The sequence below is a fragment of the Ranitomeya imitator genome, chromosome 6 (assembly GCF_032444005.1).
Source record: "Ranitomeya imitator isolate aRanImi1 chromosome 6, aRanImi1.pri, whole genome shotgun sequence".
Taxonomy (NCBI): Eukaryota; Metazoa; Chordata; class Amphibia; order Anura; family Dendrobatidae; genus Ranitomeya; species Ranitomeya imitator.
Window position 1 is genome coordinate 396,862,390 of NC_091287.1, and position 19,119 is coordinate 396,881,508.

The following is a 19,119-nucleotide window of genomic DNA, read 5'->3' on the forward strand; positions in this document are numbered from 1 at the left end:
TGCGGGACGGCCCCCGGGGGAGACACACATTGCGGGACCGCCCCTGGGGGAGACACACACTGCGGGACGGCCCCCAGACCCAACAGTGGCTGTCAGGCCGGCAATGCTTAGCAGCGCACACTCACCAGCAGACAGTCCGTGTTCACCTCCGACTTGGGGTCACGTAACAGGACGTCGATCTTGGCGAAGCGGCTCTCGAAGCTGTCCCCGGTAGTCATGGCTGCAGGCGGTGTCCGTGCGGCGGCCTCACAGCGCAGGACGGAGGAGGCGGCTGCCTGCGTGTCTCCCAGATCCCAGCGCCCTCACCCCCACCTCAGCGCCGCGCTCTGCAGCGGAACGGACCCCGGCATCCTCCTCCCTTCGGGCCTCCGCCGGACTCATACACACAGGCCCGGGCACAGCTCCGCGGAGCCCGGGTGACAGCTACTACGAAGAGGCAGCCGGCGCTGTGGATGTCCCCGTCCAGCTTCAGTATCCGGGCCACACGGGCATAACTGTCGTCAGCGCGTCCGTCCTCCTCCGCCCGGGCACACACTGCAGGCAGGGCTGCTCGCCTCTTGTGGCTCACGGTCACGGATGATGATTATGCCGCAAGCTCCTCCTGACTCACAGCCGCTCCACAAACATGTCCGCCTTCCTGTTCAAACACAAACGGGCGGGAGCACCGCGCATGCGCTGGGAGACGGAGGGCGAGGCGGCGGCTCACACGGAGGAGGGCGCCCATTACTTACCTCTCCGGCTGTCACTTCTCCCAGACTCCGGGCGGGGAGGGAGCGCTACACCCGCGGGCGCGGCTCCTGCTGCGGGTGTGAGGAATCAGTGACCTCCGGGTCCTGCAGCTTGTAGTAACGTGGCCGCGGGAGCTCGTTCCCTCACATCACACCCAGGGATGCGACCTCCGACATCCGCAACGAACGGTTCACATGGAGGTAGAAAAACCCCTTCACCCCGAAGCCTGTTTTCAACTTCCTGACCTGGCCATTTTTTACAATTCTGACCACTGTCCCTTTATGAGGTAATAACTCTGAAACGCTTCAACGGATCCCGCTGATTCTGAGATTGTTTTCTCGTCATGACGTATTGCACTTTATGATAGTGGAAAAATTTCTTCGATTTGACTTGCGTCAAATTTTGCAAAAATTTAGCAATTTTTTAAACTTTTAGTTTGTATGCCCTTAAAGTAGAGAGTCGTAGCATACAAAATAGTTAATAAGTAACATTTCCCACATGTCTGCTTTACATCAGCACAATTTTGGAAACGTAATTTTTTTTTGTTTGAAGTTATAAGGGTTAAAAGTTGACCGGCGATTTCTCATTTTTACAACAAAATTTGCAAAAACCATTTTTTTTAGGGACCACCTCACACTTGAAGTCATTTTGAGGGGTCTATATGATAGAAAATACCCAAGTGTGACACCATTCTAAAAACTGCACCCCTCAAGGTGCTCAAAACCACATTCAAAAAGTTTATTAACCCTTCAGGTGCTTCACAGGAATTTTTGGAATGTTTAAAAAAAATTGAACAGTTACTTTTTTCACAAATTTTTTACTTCACATACAATTTATTTTATTTCTCCAAGGGTAACAGGAGAAATTGGACCACAAAAGTCATTGTACAATTTGTCCTGAGTACGCCGATACCCCATATGTGGGGGTAAACCACTGTTTCGGCACATGGCAGAGCTCGGAAGGGAAGGAGCGCCATTTGACTTTTCAATGCAAAATTTGCTGGAATTGAGATCAGATACCATGTCGCGTTTGGAGAGCCCCTGATGTGCCTAAACAGTGGAAACCCCCAACAAGTGACACCATTTTGGAAAGTAGACCCCCTAAGGAACTAATCTAGACGTGTGGTGAGCACTTTGAACCTCCAACTGCTTCACAGAAGGTTATAATGTAGAGCTGTAAAAAAATATATACAGGGTGGAGCGCGGTAATTTGCTGATTTGGGAATGAAATAAAAAAATTATGATCCTTAGAAAAATTTATTTTATATTTTAATTATACTGAACAGTAATGGAATTTTTAAATTACATGGTTTTAAATAGTGTATCTGGCAAATGTCGACCTTCGCTATCCACACACTGCTGCATACGTTTTCTGAAGTTTTCATGAACTCTAACAAGCATGTCCACTGGTAGTCTGCCAATTTCAGCTTCAATATTGTTCCTTAGGTCTTCCAAGGTGTTGGGACGGTTGATATACACCTTAGACTTCAGGTAACCCCAAAGGAAAAAATCGCATGGGGCTAAATCTGGTGAGCGTGCTGGCCAGTTCACATCTCCCCTCAAAGAGATAAGCCGTCCAGGAAACATTTGCCTCAAACAATTCATGGTAACCCTCGCTCACAAAAAAATGATCTTTTCCCCCTAAAATTTTTTATTTTCCCAAGGGTAACAGGACAAATTGGACCCCAAAAGCTGTTGTGCAATTTTTCCTGAGTACGCTGATACCACGTGTGGGGGTAAACCACTGTTTGGGCGCATGGCAGAGCTCAGAAGGGAAGGAGCGCCGTTTGGAATGCAGACTTAGATGGATTGGTTTGCAGGCGTCACGTTGCATTTGCAGAGCCCCTGATGTACCTAAACAGTAGAAACCCCCCACAAGTGACCCCATATTGGAAACTAGACCCCCCCAAGGAACTTATCTAGATGTGTTGTGAGAACTTTGAACCCCCAAGTGTTTCACTACAGTTTATAACACAGAGCCGTGAAAATACAAAATCTTTTTTTTTTTTTCCACAAAAATTATTTTTTAGCCCCCGGTTTTGTATTTTCCCAAGGGTAACAAAAGAAATTGGACACCAAAAGTTGTTTTCCAATTTGTCCTCAGTACGCTGATACCCCATATGTTGGGATAAACCACTGTTTGGGCGCACGGCGGAGCTCGTAAGGGAAAGAGCACTGTTACTTTTTCAACGCAGAATTGGCTGGAATTGAGATCAGACGCGATGTCGTGTTTGGAGAGCCCCTGATGTGCTCAAACAGTGAAAAAAAAACAATTCTAACTGAAACCCTAACCCAAACACCCCTAACCCTAATCCCAACCATAACCCTAACCACACCACTAACCCTAATCCCAACCGTAAATGTAATCCAAACCCTAGCTTTAGCCCCAACCCTAGCTTTAGCCCCAACCCTAGCTTTAGCCCCAACCCTAACCCTAACTTTAGCCCCAACCCTAACTTGAGCCCCAATCCTAACCCTAATGGGAAAATGGAAATAAATACATTTTTTAAATTTTATTATTTTTCCCTAACTAAGGGGGTGATGAAGGAGGCTTTGATTTACTTTTATAGCTTTTTTTGGTGGATTTTTATGATTGGCAGCCGTCACACACGAAAAGACACTTTTTATTGCAAAAAATAGTTTTTGCATCACCACATTTTGAGAGCTAGAATTTATCCATATTTTGGCCCACAGAGTCAAGTGAGGTCTTGTTTTTTGCGGGACGAGTTGACGTTTTTATTCCGGGCTCATGACATTTTTTGATCGCTTTTTATTCTGATTCTGATTTTTGGGAGACAGATTGAACAAAAGCCAGCAATTCCTGAATTTCTTTTAGGGGGGCGCGATTATACTGTTCCGCATGTGGTAAAATTGATAAAACAGCTTTATTCTTCGGGTTAGTACGATTGCAGTGATACCTCATTTATATCATTTTTTTATGTTTTGGCACTTCTACACAATAAAAACTATTTTATGTAAAAAATGATTGTTTTTCGCTTTCTGCTGAGAGCTATAACTTCTTTATTTTTCTGCTGATGGTGCTGTATGGCGGCTTTTTTTTTTGCGGGACAAGATGACGTTTTCAGCTGTACCATGGTTATTTATATCTGTCTTTTTGACCACATTTTATTGCACTTTTTGTTCGGCGGTATGATAAAGCGTTGTTTTTTATTTATTTTTTTGCAGTGTTCACTGAAGGGGTTAACTAGTGGGATAGTTTTATAGAGCGGGTCGTTACGGACGCGGCGATACTAAATATGTGTACTTTTATTGTTTTTTTTTTTTTTCATTTACATAAATGGATTTATTGGAAAATATATTTTTTTTTTCTTTATTTGGGGTTTTTTATTTTTTTTATACATTCTATTTAATTTTTTTTTACATTTTATAACATTGTCCCAGGATGGGACATCACTATATTTCATCAGATCGCTGATCTGACACTTTGCATAGCACTGTGTCAGATCAGCGATCTGACAGGCAGTGCAGGAGGCACAAGCCACCTCCGTGAAGGACCCGGAAGGAGCCCCGTGGCCATTTTGGATCTGGGGACTCCTTCCGGAACAACGCGATCGCATCGCGTTGTTCCAGTGGGAGAGTGCAGGGAGCCCCAGTCCCTGCGCGATGCCCCTCTATGTCGCTGTCACTACTGACAGCTGCATCAGAGGGGTTAAATGCCCACGATCGGCGCTAGCGCCGATCGTGGGCATTGCTGCGGGGTGTCATCTGTCACAACTGACATCCACACGCGATCACCGCAGTGCTCACTTTGAGACCGCGTGATCGTGCCGCCGAACTAGTACTGAGGTTTGCCGGAAATCAGTTCCCGCAGAGCAGTACTAGTACGGGCATGTCGGGAAGGGGTTAATGACGAATCCAGCTCAGGAAACACTGTCTTGTGTGGGGGTTATTTGCTATTATCATCCTGAAGGGATGGCAGGGTCAAGTAGGAGCTGGAGTACCCCCTTCACACGTGACACAGCCCACCTGCCACGGTCCCCCCTTCGACACGTGCCACAGCCCACCTCCCCACCTGCCACGGCCCCCCTTCACGCATGCTACACACCCCCTTCACGAGCTACACATCCCCTTACACATGGTCATTCCCCTTTCCAACCCACACATGCCATGGTCCCCCCTTCCACACGTGCCGCGGTCCCCCTTTACACACATGCCACGGTCCCCCCCTTCCACACACGCCATGCCTCCCACATGTGCCACGGTCCTCCCTCCACACGTGTCCCCTTACATGCCACGGTCCTCCCATTCCGCACACGCCACGGTCCCCCCTTCCTCACGTGCCATGGTCCCCCCCCCCCCTTCCACACGCACCATGGCCCCCTCCCCCTTCCACACGCACCATGGCCCCCTCCACACGGTCCCCCCCTTCCACACGTGCCATGGTCCGACCAACCTGATCCACTCATCATCCGTTGTTTTCCATTTTAGGTCTTGGATGGTTACTGATCCTTCATCTTTCCTGCATATAGGAGTTTATACTTACCTGAATGGACCGCCATAGAAGTTCATACCCATCTGGTTGTGGATCACTTCCAGAAAATTATCTTTCTGCTTTTATTTATTCATCTTTCAACAGAGAGCTCCCCTAACAGCTGTGGCGTTCTTCTTTGGGACATTGTTCTATTGTCTTCTGGGACTCTTCTTCTGCTTTGGACGTATACATCATGACATAAACATCATTTAAGGATGGGGTGCTGTTCTTGTACTATCCATCTGAATCGTTATGAAACATTTCAGGGGCAGTATTTTTGAGCCTTTTTTGGCTCTTCTTATTCTATTCACAGTACCATATCATTGGCATGTTTTTGCCTTTCAATAATTTTTAGCATATTTAGTTGTTTGGGTATATGGTTGTTAGCTGTTTTCTTTTCATATTTTTATATTTTTGTTATGCATTTTCGTATGGATTTTTTTAGTTATCCTTATTCGTGCTTCACACTTATGAACTATGGGATCAGCTCCTGGACTATTTAGACACATGACATTATTTATATTGACCATTCTCTGGACCTCGGACTTGCTCCATCTCCACTCTGGCTTTTGTTCAACAAAGGAAGAAGTGGTGAAAATCACTATGGACTAATGATCTGTTCATCCAATGGGGACTGCTACAATGAATGCTTATATCTCTACATCTTCGCCCTGATTCTTGTTTAATAAAAGGAGATGTGATGGAAACTGCCATGGACCAACGACCTGTGTACTCAATGGGGACTATTATAGTTAACATATGGTTATGTGTGGATTCAATACAAAATGTACTGTTTTTGCTATTGATATTGTTCAATTTATTTATAATAAAATCATTTTTTTGAGCATCTAGCCACACGACTGTATATTGTCTTTACTCTGGCTACTTACCATTTACTGTTTTTTGCAGGTTTCGATTTACATCTATGTATATGTTTATACTGGTTTCCCCCAGTATCTCGGACACAAAAAAATGGGCATGTTGGTCATATTGTGTCTAATTGTTGCTTGGAGTTGTTGTTTATTCTCCAATATATTTTGTGTGGGCACGCAACCATCATCATTACACTTTTTCAGTTTAGGTTAAAAAGAACTATGCTTCTTTATTTATGGCAGTGTACATTTGTACATATATTCAGCACACATAATGAATTCAGCACATACCTAGTGCGTTTATATGTACATGTATGTTTGTTCTTCGTTTGGCTTAATTACAGTTCATCTGTGTTGATTTTGAGGATATATGTTTGTATGCGTGGGGGTTTCCTCTCTGTCTGCGGACACACTCTTGTGTTGCGGTTGATATGATGACTGCGTTTGCTGGATATGGATGCTGCGTAGCTGTGCGCTTGCGCTGCATGCTCTGTGACGACACCTTATCCTGGTGTCTTGATCTATTGTGCGCAGCTGTGGACTGATACATTCCGACGCATGCGTGGTTGGGGCTAAAACAACTTTATCGACATTGACAACCTGCCGTACCTTACAAGATGGTTGATATCCGCACTCTCTCTGCACAATTCACCATGTCTCCGGTCAGTTTTTTCTCAGATGGTTTATATCATTAATTAGTGATGAGATATACAGTATATAGTGCACTTGTTGGACACAGTGCATATGAATTTCTTCCTCTGAAGAAGCCACAACTTTGGTGGTGATAGGCGTGGGGTTTACCCGCTATTACTCTTTGCTCATATGGCTCCCTATTGGGCATCTCCATGCCCCATTTGTGGGGTTTGAGCTCTGGCCTTCCTTTTCCTTACCTCTCGGTTGATAACAGGTTCTGTATGTCAACAGATATTAATGGATCCCTGACCATGCTGTGTTTTGCATTTGATTCCATGGCTGTGATACCATATTAGGTGTATCCAGTTGGGTTTATTGGACGACTGCACCTTAGGATTTTTTCTTTATTATTGTCTAAACTATTAAGTCTATTAACCCACACATGGTTGTTGGTATTTGTTAGACCTGTTGTATATATATACACAGACATATATAGAACAATTCCCTTTTTTTGTCCATCACACAATCTATATGGTACTGTGAATAGATAGGGCCGCTCATTGATATATATTCATAATTAGATCTGAATGGTATTAACACACTCATCTTTGAGACTTTGTTTATAATATTGAGCATGTTTGAGTAGTCACGGGGTGGTCTATGATCCACATTATTGGACATGACCTTTGGATGTTTCACAACTGTTTTTAAATGATTTTAATTGTCATTGTGTCCTAAGTGTAATGACTGTGTTGATTGACTTTTTGTAATAAACTGAGTATTTAATATTTCTGGGTGCTCCCTAAATATATGGGCATGCGTTTTCTTGTGTCTTGCATGTTCTTATCCTTTTTGCCCATAGGTGAACCCCATTTTCAATATTGTATAGTGGTGCCCTCCATATCTCATTCCATGGTCCGACCTTCCACACAGTGCCCCCTTCCACATGTGCCACGGTCCCCCCTTCCACATGTGCCACGGTCCCCCCTTCCACACGTGCCACGGTCCCCCCTTCCACGTGTGCCATGGCCCCCCCTTCCACACATGCCATGGTCCCCCCTTCCACACAGTTCCCCCTACCACAGGTGCCATGGTTCCCCCTTCCACGCATGCCACAGTCTTCCCTTCCACACATGCTAAGTCCCCATCTCCACTCGTGCCACTCTTCTCCCCCCTCTGTGTGTGTCACTCCCCACTTCCACATGTGCCGTCTCACCACCCTCCACGCGTGCCTAATTCCCCCACCACACACTTGACTTCGATCTTCTTTTTTTCAAGACCTCAACTGTAGAAACTCCTTATACACCATGTGCTGTTCCTCTCCAAAATGTCTTCAGGAAAGAAAAAAATGGCTAAAAAACTTTCCTGTAGTGGATTCATCTTGAAAAACCCATCTGATTTTTTTCTCGTGTAAAATCCTCAGTGTGACCGTGTGCTGAGCAGGCCTTTGTAGCGATGTTCCCAAGGTATGTCCTGTGCTGAAAAGCATTGTCAACTGCTGTCCACTAAGAATGGCACAAGACGTTTCTGTAAAGTGAGACCCTGTGGGCGACCTATGTAAGTAAGACATTGAGGGTATATGTTCAGCACATACTTGAACATGCCGAATGTGTCTACAAAGCATGATGTGAATGGGGCCTTTGATAGTCCAATTGTGTGGAATCCGTATATTCCGCTAACTTCTAATCTGGCGATAAACTATTATCGTAACTGTCATCTGAAACCTGTTCCTTCCATCTCCACCATATACATGCATGATGTCACACCGTTAACGGCAATAAAGGGGCAGGACGGCGTACTGGGACCCGCACCTGTCCCTGCCACTATAATGGAACCCTGACTTTCCCTTATCTCAGGGGTACCTATGATGGTTAGGAGGCCTGAGCCGCCAGCGTATCCCTGTCTCCTGTGCAGGCCCTATCAATGGCCCCCTCTCCCCCCAGGGAGGAGGACTGCACCAGTGTATAAACACAACAATAAACAGGGTATACAGACAAGGTAACTAAAAGTCTCAAACTCAACAAATGCTCACACAACCACAGAGGTAACACATAGAAGGGAAGAGAAGGAGAAAACTAGGAAGGAAAACAGGTTTTACATGCAACCAAAACAGCAGACACCAGCCTCTGAAATAAACCTCCAAGCTCCAAATATTACGCTCCTTCAACCTCCAAGCCAGGCAGCAGAACTGATCACTGATACTAGCTGTAGTCAAGGCTGGGTCTATATAGAGGCGGAGATTACAAAAATCCACTTCAGCTGAGAGACCCAGCTAACAGCAACTCAGCAAGAAGGTTAACTCCTGCACTGCTGGCACAAAGCAGCCAAGTCAGAATACAGGAGAAGAGCTTCTGTTCACTGTGTGTGAACGAGGCCCAGAGCGCTGCGGTTCTCTGGAACCTCTCTGTCGCAGTAGCTCCGTGACAGTACCCTGTTGTGGATTCTGTTTTTGGGCTCCCTCTGGTGGTTACAGATGGTACTGGGTGACTTGTGTTTTCTGTGGTCTATGGTGTCCACCTGTTCTATCAGGATATGGGAGTTTCCTATTTAACCTGGCTTTCTTGTCATTTCCTCGCCGGCTATCAATGTAATCAGTGTGTCTTGTTACCTCTGCTACCCGCTTCTGTTATCTTCAGGACAAGCTAAGTTTTTGATTTTCCTGTTTCACGTTTTGCTTGATTTTTGTCTTAGTCCAGCTTGCAGATATGTGATTCCTTTTTGCTGGTTGCTCTAGTGGGCTGATATTACTCCTCATGTTCCATGAGTTGGCACATGAGTTCAAGTAATTTCAGGATGGTTTTTTGTAGGGTTTTTCGCTGACCGCGCAGTTCACTTTTGTATCCTCTGCTATCTAGCTTTAGCGGGCCTCATTTTGCTGAATCTGTTTTCATAACTACGTATGTGCTTTCCTCTCATTTCACCGTCATTACATGTGGGGGGCTGCTATTTCTGTGGGGTGTTTCTCTGGAGGCAAGAGAGGTCTGTGTTTCTTCTAATAGGGGAAGTTAGTCCTTCGGCTGGCGCGAGACGTCTAGGAATCATCGTAGGCACGTTCCCCGGCTACAGCTAGTTGTGTGTTAGGTTCAGGATCGCGGTCAGCTCAGTTTCCATCACCCTAGAGCTTGTTTTGTTTTTTGTGCTTGTCCTTTTGTGATCCCCTGCCATTGGGATCATGTCAGTATAGCCGGCCCAAAAGTGGTAATCGTATTGGCTGAAGTAGGAGGAAAAGTAGTCTGAGGAAGTTTTTTTTTTTTTTTTTCTTTTTCCCCTCAGAGTTTGCTGCCTAGCCTTAATTGCAGCCTGGCTGCGTCTTACCTCCTCTTAATCCCTGAATGGCTCTGACCTCAGCTGTTTATCATGGACGTCCAGAGTTTGGCTTCCAGCCTGAATAATCTTGCTGCTAAGGTTCAAAATATACAAGATTTTGTTGTACATGCTCCTATGTCTGAACCTAGAATTCCTATCCCAGAGTTTTTTTTCTGGAGATAGATCTAGTTTTCTGAATTTTAGGAACAATTGCAAGTTGTTTCTTTCTTTAAAATCTCGCTCCTCTGGAGACCCTGCTCAGCAAGTCAAAATTGTTATATCTTTCCTGCGGGGTGACCCTCATTATTGGGCATTTGCATTGGCACCAGGGGATCCTGCGTTGCTCAATGTGGATGCGTTTTTTCTGGCATTGGGTTTGCTCTATGAGGAACCTAACCTAGAGATTCAGGCTGAAAAAGCTTTATTGGCTCTCTCTCAGGGGCAAGATGAAGCAGAAATATATTGTCAGAAATTTCGGAAATGGTCGGTGCTTGCTCAGTGGAATGAGTGCGCCCTGGCTGCAAGATTCAGAGATGGCCTTTCTGAGGCCATTAAAGATGTTATGGTGGGGTTCCCTGCGCCTACAGGTCTGAATGAGTCTATGACTATGGCTATTCAGATTGATCGGCGTTTACGGGAGCGCAAACCTGTGCACCATTTGGCGGTGTCTTCTGAACAGGCACCTGAGACAATGCAATGTGATAGAATTCAGTCCAGAAGTGAACGGCAAAACTATAGGCGGAAAAATGGGTTGTGTTTTTATTGTGGTGATTCAGCTCATGTTATATCAGCATGCTCTAAACGCACAAAAAGGTTGATAAGTCTGTTGCCATTAGTACTTTACAGTCTAAGTTCATTCTGTCTGTGACTCTGATTTGTTCATTATCAGCCATTTCCGTCGATGCCTATGTGGATTCAGGCGCTGCCCTGAGTCTTATGGATTGGTCATTTGCCAATCGCTGTGGGTTTAGTCTGGAGCCTCTGGAAGTCCCTATTCCTTTGAAAGGAATTGATTCTACACCTTTGGCTATGAACAAACCTCAGTATTGGACACAAGTGACCATGCGTATGACTCCCGTTCATCAGGAGGTGATTCGCTTTCTGGTACTGTACAATTTACATGATGTCTTAGTGCTTGGTCTGCCATGGTTACAAACTCATAACCCAGTCTTGGACTGGAAAACGATGTCTGTGTTAAGCTGGGGATGTCAGGGGGTTCATGATGATGCACCTCCGATTTCTATCGCTTCATCTACTCCTTCTGAGGTTCCTGTATTTTTGTCTGATTATCGGGATGTTTTTGAGGAGCCTAAGCTCAATTCGCTTCCTCCTCACAGGGATTGCGATTGTGCTATAGATTTGATTCCTGGCAGTAAATTTCCTAAAGGACGTTTGTTCAATCTGTCAGTGCCAGAGCATACTGCTATGCGGGATTATGTTAAGGAGTCCTTGGAAAAGGGACATATCCGTCCATCTTCGTCCCCTTTGGGAGGAGGTTTTTTTTTTCGTGGCCAAAAAAGATGGTTCCTTGAGGCCTTGTATAGATTACCGTCTTTTGAATAAGATTACAGTCAAATATCAGTATCCTTTGCCATTGTTGACTGATTTGTTCGCTCGCATTAAGGGGGCTAAATGGTTCACTAAGATTGATCTTTGGGGTGCGTATAATCTTGTGCGGATAAAGCAGGGTGATGAGTGGAAAACCGCATTTAATACGCCTGAGGGCCATTTTGAGTATTTGGTGATGCCTTTTGGACTTTCTAATGCTCCTTCTGTCTTCCAGTCCTTTATGCACGATATTTTCCGTGAATATCTGGATAAATTTATGATTGTGTATTTGGATGATGTTTTGGTTTTTTCTGATGACTGGGAGTCCCATGTTCAGCAGGTCAGGAAGGTGTTTCAGGTCCTGAGAGCCAATTCTTTGTTTGTAAAAGGTTCAAAGTGTCTCTTTGGAGTCCAGAAGATTTCTTTTTTGGGGTATATTTTTTCCCCTTCTACTATTGAGATGGATCCCGTCAAGGTTCAGGCTATTTGTGACTGGACGCAGCCTACATCTCTTAAGAGTCTACAGAAGTTCTTGGGCTTTGCTAATTTTTATCGTCGTTTCATAACTAATTTTTCTAGTGTTGTTAAGCCTTTGACGGATTTGACTAAGAAGGGTGCTGATGTTGCTGATTGGTCTCCTGCGGCTGTGGAGGCCTTTCAGGAACTTAAGCGCCGGTTTTCTTCTGCTCCTGTGTTGCGTCAGCCAGATGTTTCGCTTCCTTTTCAGGTTGAGGTTGATGCTTCCGAGATTGGAGCGGGGGCGGTTTTGTCGCAGAGAAGCTCCGATTGCTCAGTGATGAAGCCATGTGCGTTCTTTTCTAGAAAGTTTTCGCCCACTGAGCGGAATTATGATGTTGGTAATCGGGAGCTTTTGGCCATGAAGTGGGCATTTGAGGAGTGGCGTCATTGGCTTGAGGGTGCTAGAAATCGTGTGGTTGTCTTGACTGATCACAAAAATCTGATTTACCTTGAGTCTGCCAAGCGTCTGAATCCTAGACAGGCTCGTTGGTCACTGTTTTTCTCCCGTTTCGATTTTGTGGTTTCATACCTGCCAGGTTCAAAGAATGTGAAGGCGGATGCTCTTTCTAGGAGTTTTTTGCCTGACTCCCCTGGAAATTCTGAGCCCACTGGTATCCTTAGGGATGGGGTGATTTTGTCGGCTGTCTCCCCAGACTTGCGACGTGCTTTGCAGGAGTTTCAGGCGGATAAACCTGATCGTTGTCCGCCTGAAAGACTGTTTGTTCCGGAAAATTGGACCAGTAGAGTCATCTCCGAGGTCCATTCTTCTGTGTTGGCAGGTCATCCTGGAATATTTGGTACTAGAGACTTGGTGGCCAGGTCTTTTTGGTGGCCTTCCTTGTCGAGGGATGTGCGTTCTTTTATGCAGTCTTGTGAAGTTTGCGCTCGGGCTAAGCCTTGCTGTTCTCGGGCCAGTGGATTGTTGTCACCTTTGCCTATCCAGAAGAGGCCTTGGACGCACATTTCCATGTCCGTCATCTGGGTTGTGTGTGACCGCTTTTCTAAGATGGTTCATCTGGTACCCTTGCCTAAGTTACCTTCCTCCTCTGAGTTGGTCCCTCTGTTTTTTCAGAACGTGGTTCGTTTGCATGGGATTCCGGAGAACATCGTTTCTGACAGGGGATCCCAGTTTGTGTCTTGATTTTGGCAGACGTTCTGTGCTAAGATGGGCATTGATTTGTCCTTTTCGTCTGCATTCCATCCTCAGACGAATGGCCAGACGGAACGAACTAATCAGACCTTGGAAACTTATTTAAGGTGTTTTGTTTCTGCTGATCAAGATGACTGGGTTACCTTTTTGCCGCTTGCCGAATTTGCCCTTAATAATCGGGCTAGTTCTGCTACCTTGGTTTCTCCTTTCTTTTGTAATTCGGGGTTTCATCCTCGTTTTTCCTCTGGTCAGGTGGAGCCTTCTGATTGTCCTGGAGTGGACATGGTGGTGGATAGGTTGCATCAGATTTGGAGTCATGTGGTGGACAATTTGAAGTTGTCCCAGGAGAGGGCTCAGCAGTTTGCTAATCGCCGTCGCCGCGTGGGTCCTCGACTTCATGTTGGGGACTTGGTGTGGTTGTCTTCTCGTTTTGTTCCTATGAAGGTCTCTTCTCCTAAGTTCAAGCCTCGGTTCATCGGTCCCCATAGGATCTTGGAAATTCTTAACCCTGTGTCGTTTCATTTGGATCTCCCGGCATCGTTTGCTATTCATAATGTGTTCCATCGGTCGTTGTTGCGGAGGTATGAGGTACCTGTTGTTCCTTCGCTTGAACCTCCTGCTCCGGTGCTGGTGGAGGGAGAATTGGAGTATGTTGTGGAGAAGATCTTGGATTCTCGTGTTTCCAGACGGAAACTCCAATATTTGGTCAAGTGGAAGGGTTATGGTCAGGAGGATAATTCTTGGGTGGTTGCCTCTGATGTTCATGCTGCTGATTTGGTCCGTGCATTTCATAGGGCTCATCCTGGTCGCCCTGGTGGTTCTCGTGAGGGTTCGGTGACCCCTCCTCAAGGGGGGGGTACTGTTGTGGATTCTGTTTTTGGGCTCCCTCTGGTGGTTACAGATGGTACTGGGTGACTTGTGTTTTCTGCGGTCTCTGGTGTCCACCTGTTCTATCAGGATATGGGAGTTTCCTATTTAACCTGGCTTTCTTGTCATTTCCTCGCCGGCTATCAATGTAATCAGTGTGTCTTGTTACCTCTGCTACCCGCTTCTGTTATCTTCAGGACAAGCTAAGTTTTTGATTTTCCTGTTTCACGTTTTGCTTGATTTTTGTCTTAGTCCAGCTTGCAGATATGTGATTCCTTTTTGCTGGTTGCTCTAGTGGGCTGATATTACTCCTCATGTTCCATGAGTTGGCACATGAGTTCAAGTAATTTCAGGATGGTTTTTTGTAGGGTTTTTTGCTGACCGCGCAGTTCACTTTTGTATCCTCTGCTATCTAGCTTTAGCGGGCCTCATTTTGCTGAATCTGTTTTCATAACTACGTATGTGCTTTCCTCTCATTTCACCATCATTACATGTGGGGGGCTGCTATTTCTGTGGGGTGTTTCTCTGGAGGCAAGAGAGGTCTGTGTTTCTTCTAATAGGGGAAGTTAGTCCTTCGGCTGGCGCGAGACGTCTAGGAATCATCGTAGGCACGTTCCCCGGCTACAGCTAGTTGTGTGTTAGGTTCAGGATCGCGGTCAGCTCAGTTTCCATCACCCTAGAGCTTGTTTTGTTTTTTGTGCTTGTCCTTTTGTGATCCCCTGCCATTGGGATCATGACAGTACCCCCCTTCTGCGAGGGACCTCCGGAACCTCAGGACCAGGCTTCTCAGGATGAGCTGTATGAAATGCCCGAACCAACCTAACCGCATGGACATCGGCAGCAGGTACCCACGTCCTCTCCTCAGGACCATTGTTGTGAATTCAGCTTTTGAGCTCCCTCCGGTGGTTGTAGAGGGTAATGCAGTTGTGCCTGGATTGCAGGAGTGGACATGTGTATCTACTAATTGCAGGACTGACTGGGGTATATAGCTTTGCATGATCCTTTAGTCAGTGCCAGTTGCCCATTGTTCTTGAAGGATTTACTTCCCTGCTGGTCTCTCCAGTTTGCTGTGTTTTTCTACTAAGATAAGTCCTGGCTTTGTTTTTGCTGTCCACCTGCAGTGGACCTTATAGTTCTGTGCATTTTCATGTTTTTGTCTTGTCCAGCTTGGTCTGTAAAGGATTTTTTGCAGCCTAGCTATTTCTCTGGAGATGCAGATATACCCCCCATGTCTTTAGTCAGATGTGGTGATCCGTATTTTCTGTGGTGGATATTTACTAGTGTTTTTATACTGACCGCATAGTACTCTGTTCTATTTCTTTCTTTTTAGCTAGTATGGCCTCCTATGCTAAAATCTGATTTCATATCTGCGTATGTTTTTTCCCTCTCCTCTCACAGTCAATATTTGTGGGGGGCTATCTATCCTTTGGGTATTTTCTCTGAGGCAAGATAGGTTTCCTGTTTCTGTCTTTAGGGGTAGTTAGATCTTAGGCTGTGCCGAGGGGTCTAGGGAGTGTTAGGTACCCCCCACGGCTACTTCTAGTTGTGCTGCTAGGTTCAGGGTTTGCGGTCAGTACAGGGACCATCTTCTCCAGAGTCCGTCTCATGCTTCTCCTAGGCCACCAGATCATAACAGACCGTACCCTCTCCAGTGTACCAGATATTGTAGGGACCGATGAACTAAACGAGAATCCATAACCCTGGAAATCTGGAACTCGAGATTTCCATCAACAAGGACCAGAGATGGAGTTGAAGAGGACGGATTGGATGAAGCCACAACCTTCTTGAGTAAGGAGCGATGAAAAACATTATGGATCTTAAATGACTGAGGCAAAGCCAGCCGAAAAGCAACAGAATTCATGACGGCCACAATCCTAAAAGGGCCAATGAACCTAGGGCCCAATTTCCACGAGGGAACTCTCAGCTTAATATTTTTCGAGGACAACCAAACCCAATCACCCACACACAGGTCCGGACCTTTTCTGAAATGAAACACCTGAGATAAGTTTCAAGATTTTGATTTACACGTTCTGTTTGACCATTAGATTGAGAATGAAAAGCTGAAGAAAATGACAAATGAATCCCCAACCGGCTGCAAAAAGCCCTCCAGCCAGCGTATCCCTCTCTCCTGTGCAGGCCCTATCAGTGGCCCCCTCTCCCTTCCCCCCAGGGAGGACTGCACCAGTGTATAAACACAACAATAAACAGGGTATACAGACAAGGTAACTAAACGTCTCAAACTCACCAAATGCTCACACAACCACAGAGGTAACACATAGAAGGGAAGAGAAGAAAACCACGAAGGAAAACAGGATTTACATGCAACAAAAACAGCAGACACCAATCTCTGTAATAAACCTCCAAGCTCCAAATACTACGCTCCTTCAACCTCCAAGCCAGGCAGCAGAACTGATCACTGACCATAGCTGTAGTCAAGACTGGGTCTATATAGAGGAGGAGATTACAAAAATCCACTGCAGCTGAGAGACCCAGCTCACAGCAACTCAGCAAGAAGTTTAACTCATGCACTGCTGGCACAAAGCAGCCAGGTCAGAATACAGGAGAAGAGCTTCTGTTCACTGTGTGTGAACGAGGCCCAGAGCGCTGCGGTTCTCTGGAACCTCTCTGTCGCTGTAGCTCCGTGACACATGTTCAGCACGGCCGAGTGTACATATCTAGTGTAGAGATGACTACAATGATTCCAGATCTCTCCTATGTACCCAATCCCTAATTCCCCTGACACCTGGGAACTAGCAGGACGCCTAAATAGCAAGTGAAATGCTACATTTTCCCTGGCAGAATCAGCTACTTGATAAAGGTCCTTGAACTTGGCCACTGTATCTATCACTTAAGCTGTTTGAAAGATCTTGTTTCCACTGAACACCATTTCAAGAGACATACTCTTTATCTAGAGTCCTTGTTATGGGATCACCTGGTAAGGTGGATTCTCTAAGCAGTAGGTGAGCGTGAGCAACACAGATCAAAGGCAATTGTACAGGGTGTAGGACTTGTAGGACTGCACATGAATCAGTGAGGACCAGGACAGTAGAGAATGCAAGACGATAGACAAACAGAGCAGAAGACACAGCCAGGAGTGTGGCTATACACAGGAACTGTAAATGTATAGTTAAACTTGGACCTGTAGCAAACAATTGGTTAACGGCAGAGTTGTATGCTGTCAGCAGACATATGGTCAATGGCACAGATGTAGATAACCGGCAAATAAGTGGTTAAAGGGAGACTGTCACCCCAAAAATCGTATATGAGATAAGGCCTCCGGCATCAGGGGCTTATCTACAGCATTCTGTAATGCTGTATATAAGCCTCCAATGCACCCTGAAATGTAAGAAAAACAGGTTATATTATACTCACCCAAGGCGTCGTGGTCCAAGACCTCCCATCTTCTTACGATCCCGTTCACTTCTTGTCTTCCTGCCGCGGGTTCCGGCGCAGGCGTACTTTGTCTGCCCTGTTGAGGGCAGAGCAAAGTACTGCAGTGCGCAGGCACCGGGCCTCTCTGACCTTTCCCGACGCCTGCGCACTGCAGTACTTTGCTCTGCCCTCAACAGGGCACACAAAGTACGCCTGCGCCGGAGCCGCTGCAAAAACACAAGAAGAGGACGTCATCGAATGAACATAGGAGGCGCTGGACCGCGACGCCCATCGGACCGGACCGAACCAGGACCGCCACTGGGTGAGTATAATCTAACCTTTATTTCTCATCTTTCAGGTTACATCGGGGGCTTATCTACAGCATTCCAGAATGCTGTAGATAATCCCCTGATGCCGGTGGGTATAGCTCAGATACGATTTTTGGGGTGACAGGTTCCCTTTAAACTTCTCAGCGTGCCTGATGGCCTCCATAGATGCCTGTAGAGCAGGACCCAGGCCTGACTGTTTAAGCACCTGCCTGTAGAAAGCTACGGTATATAGACTAAAGGCACAGGCCAAAAAGGGGGAGCCAAGCCGTTATATGTACAAAGTACAAAAACCAAAGAAATGAGCTATAACATATGAAAGTAAAGAACCTGTCAACAGTTTTGTCTGATACGAGTTACGGCCACTGCCTTTCAAACTTTCCATGTTTTGGGCTGCACATCTAGTCTCTTTAGCTTTCCATGGGCAGGTGTTTAACCCCTTAGTGACAGAGCCAATTTGGTACTTAATGACCGAGCCAATTTTTACAATTCTGACCACTGTCACTTTATGAGATTATAACTCTGGAACGCTTTAACAGATCCCGCTGATTCAGATATTGTTTTTTCGTGACATATTGTACTTCATGATAGTGGTAACATTGCTTCGATATTACTTGCGATTATTTATGGAAAAAAACCGGAAATATGGCGAAAATTTTTAAAATTTTGCAGTTTTCAAACTTTGTATTTTTATGCCCTTAAATCAGATATGTCAGAAAAAAATAGTTAATAAATAACATTTCCCACATGTCTACTTTACATCAGCACAATTTTGGAAACATTTTTTTTGTTAGGGAGTTATAAGGGTTAAAAGTTGACCAGCAATTTCTCACCTGCACCCCTTAAGGTATTCAAAACCACATTCAAAAAGTTTATTAACCCTTCAGGTGCTTCACAGGAATTTTTGGAATGTTTAAAAAAAATTGAACAGTTAACTTTTTTCACAAATTTTTTACTTCACATACAATTTATTTTATTTCTCCAAGGGTAACAGGAGAAATTGGACCACAAAAGTCGTTGTACAATTTGTCCTGAGTATGCCAATACCCCATATGTGGGGGTAAACCACTGTTTCGGCACATGGCAGAGCTCGGAAGGGAAGGATCGCCATTTGACTTTTCAATGCAAAATTTGCTGGAATTGAGATCAGATACCATGTCGCGTTTGGAGAGCCCCTGATGTGCCTAAACAGTGGAAACCCCCAACAAGTGACACCATTTTGGAAAGTAGACCCCCTAAGGAACTAATCTAGACGTGTGGTGAGCACTTTGAACCTCCAAGTGCTTCACAGAAGGTTATAATGTAG

General features: G+C 45.5%; 1 protein-coding gene and 1 long non-coding RNA gene across 3 annotated transcripts in view; one reads left to right on the forward strand and one right to left on the reverse strand.

The window, feature by feature from the left end:
- Positions 1-19,119, reverse strand: part of ROCK1 (Rho associated coiled-coil containing protein kinase 1) — a 251,358-nt gene that overhangs the window by 144,063 nt on the left and 88,176 nt on the right. The window contains exon 1 of one of the 2 annotated variants that reach the window (XM_069731168.1): positions 126-663. The exons of the other annotated variant lie outside the window; for it this stretch is intronic. Coding sequence (XP_069587269.1) covers positions 126-218 — 93 coding nt within the window. The 5' untranslated portion in view covers positions 219-663. Of the gene's footprint in view, positions 1-125; positions 664-19,119 lie in introns of those variants that run through there. 2 annotated transcript variants of the gene reach the window in all.
- Positions 685-7,513, forward strand: LOC138642741 (uncharacterized). Its single transcript, XR_011314091.1, has 2 exons — positions 685-1,015; positions 5,178-7,513. It is a non-coding gene; the product is annotated as an uncharacterized lncRNA (long non-coding RNA).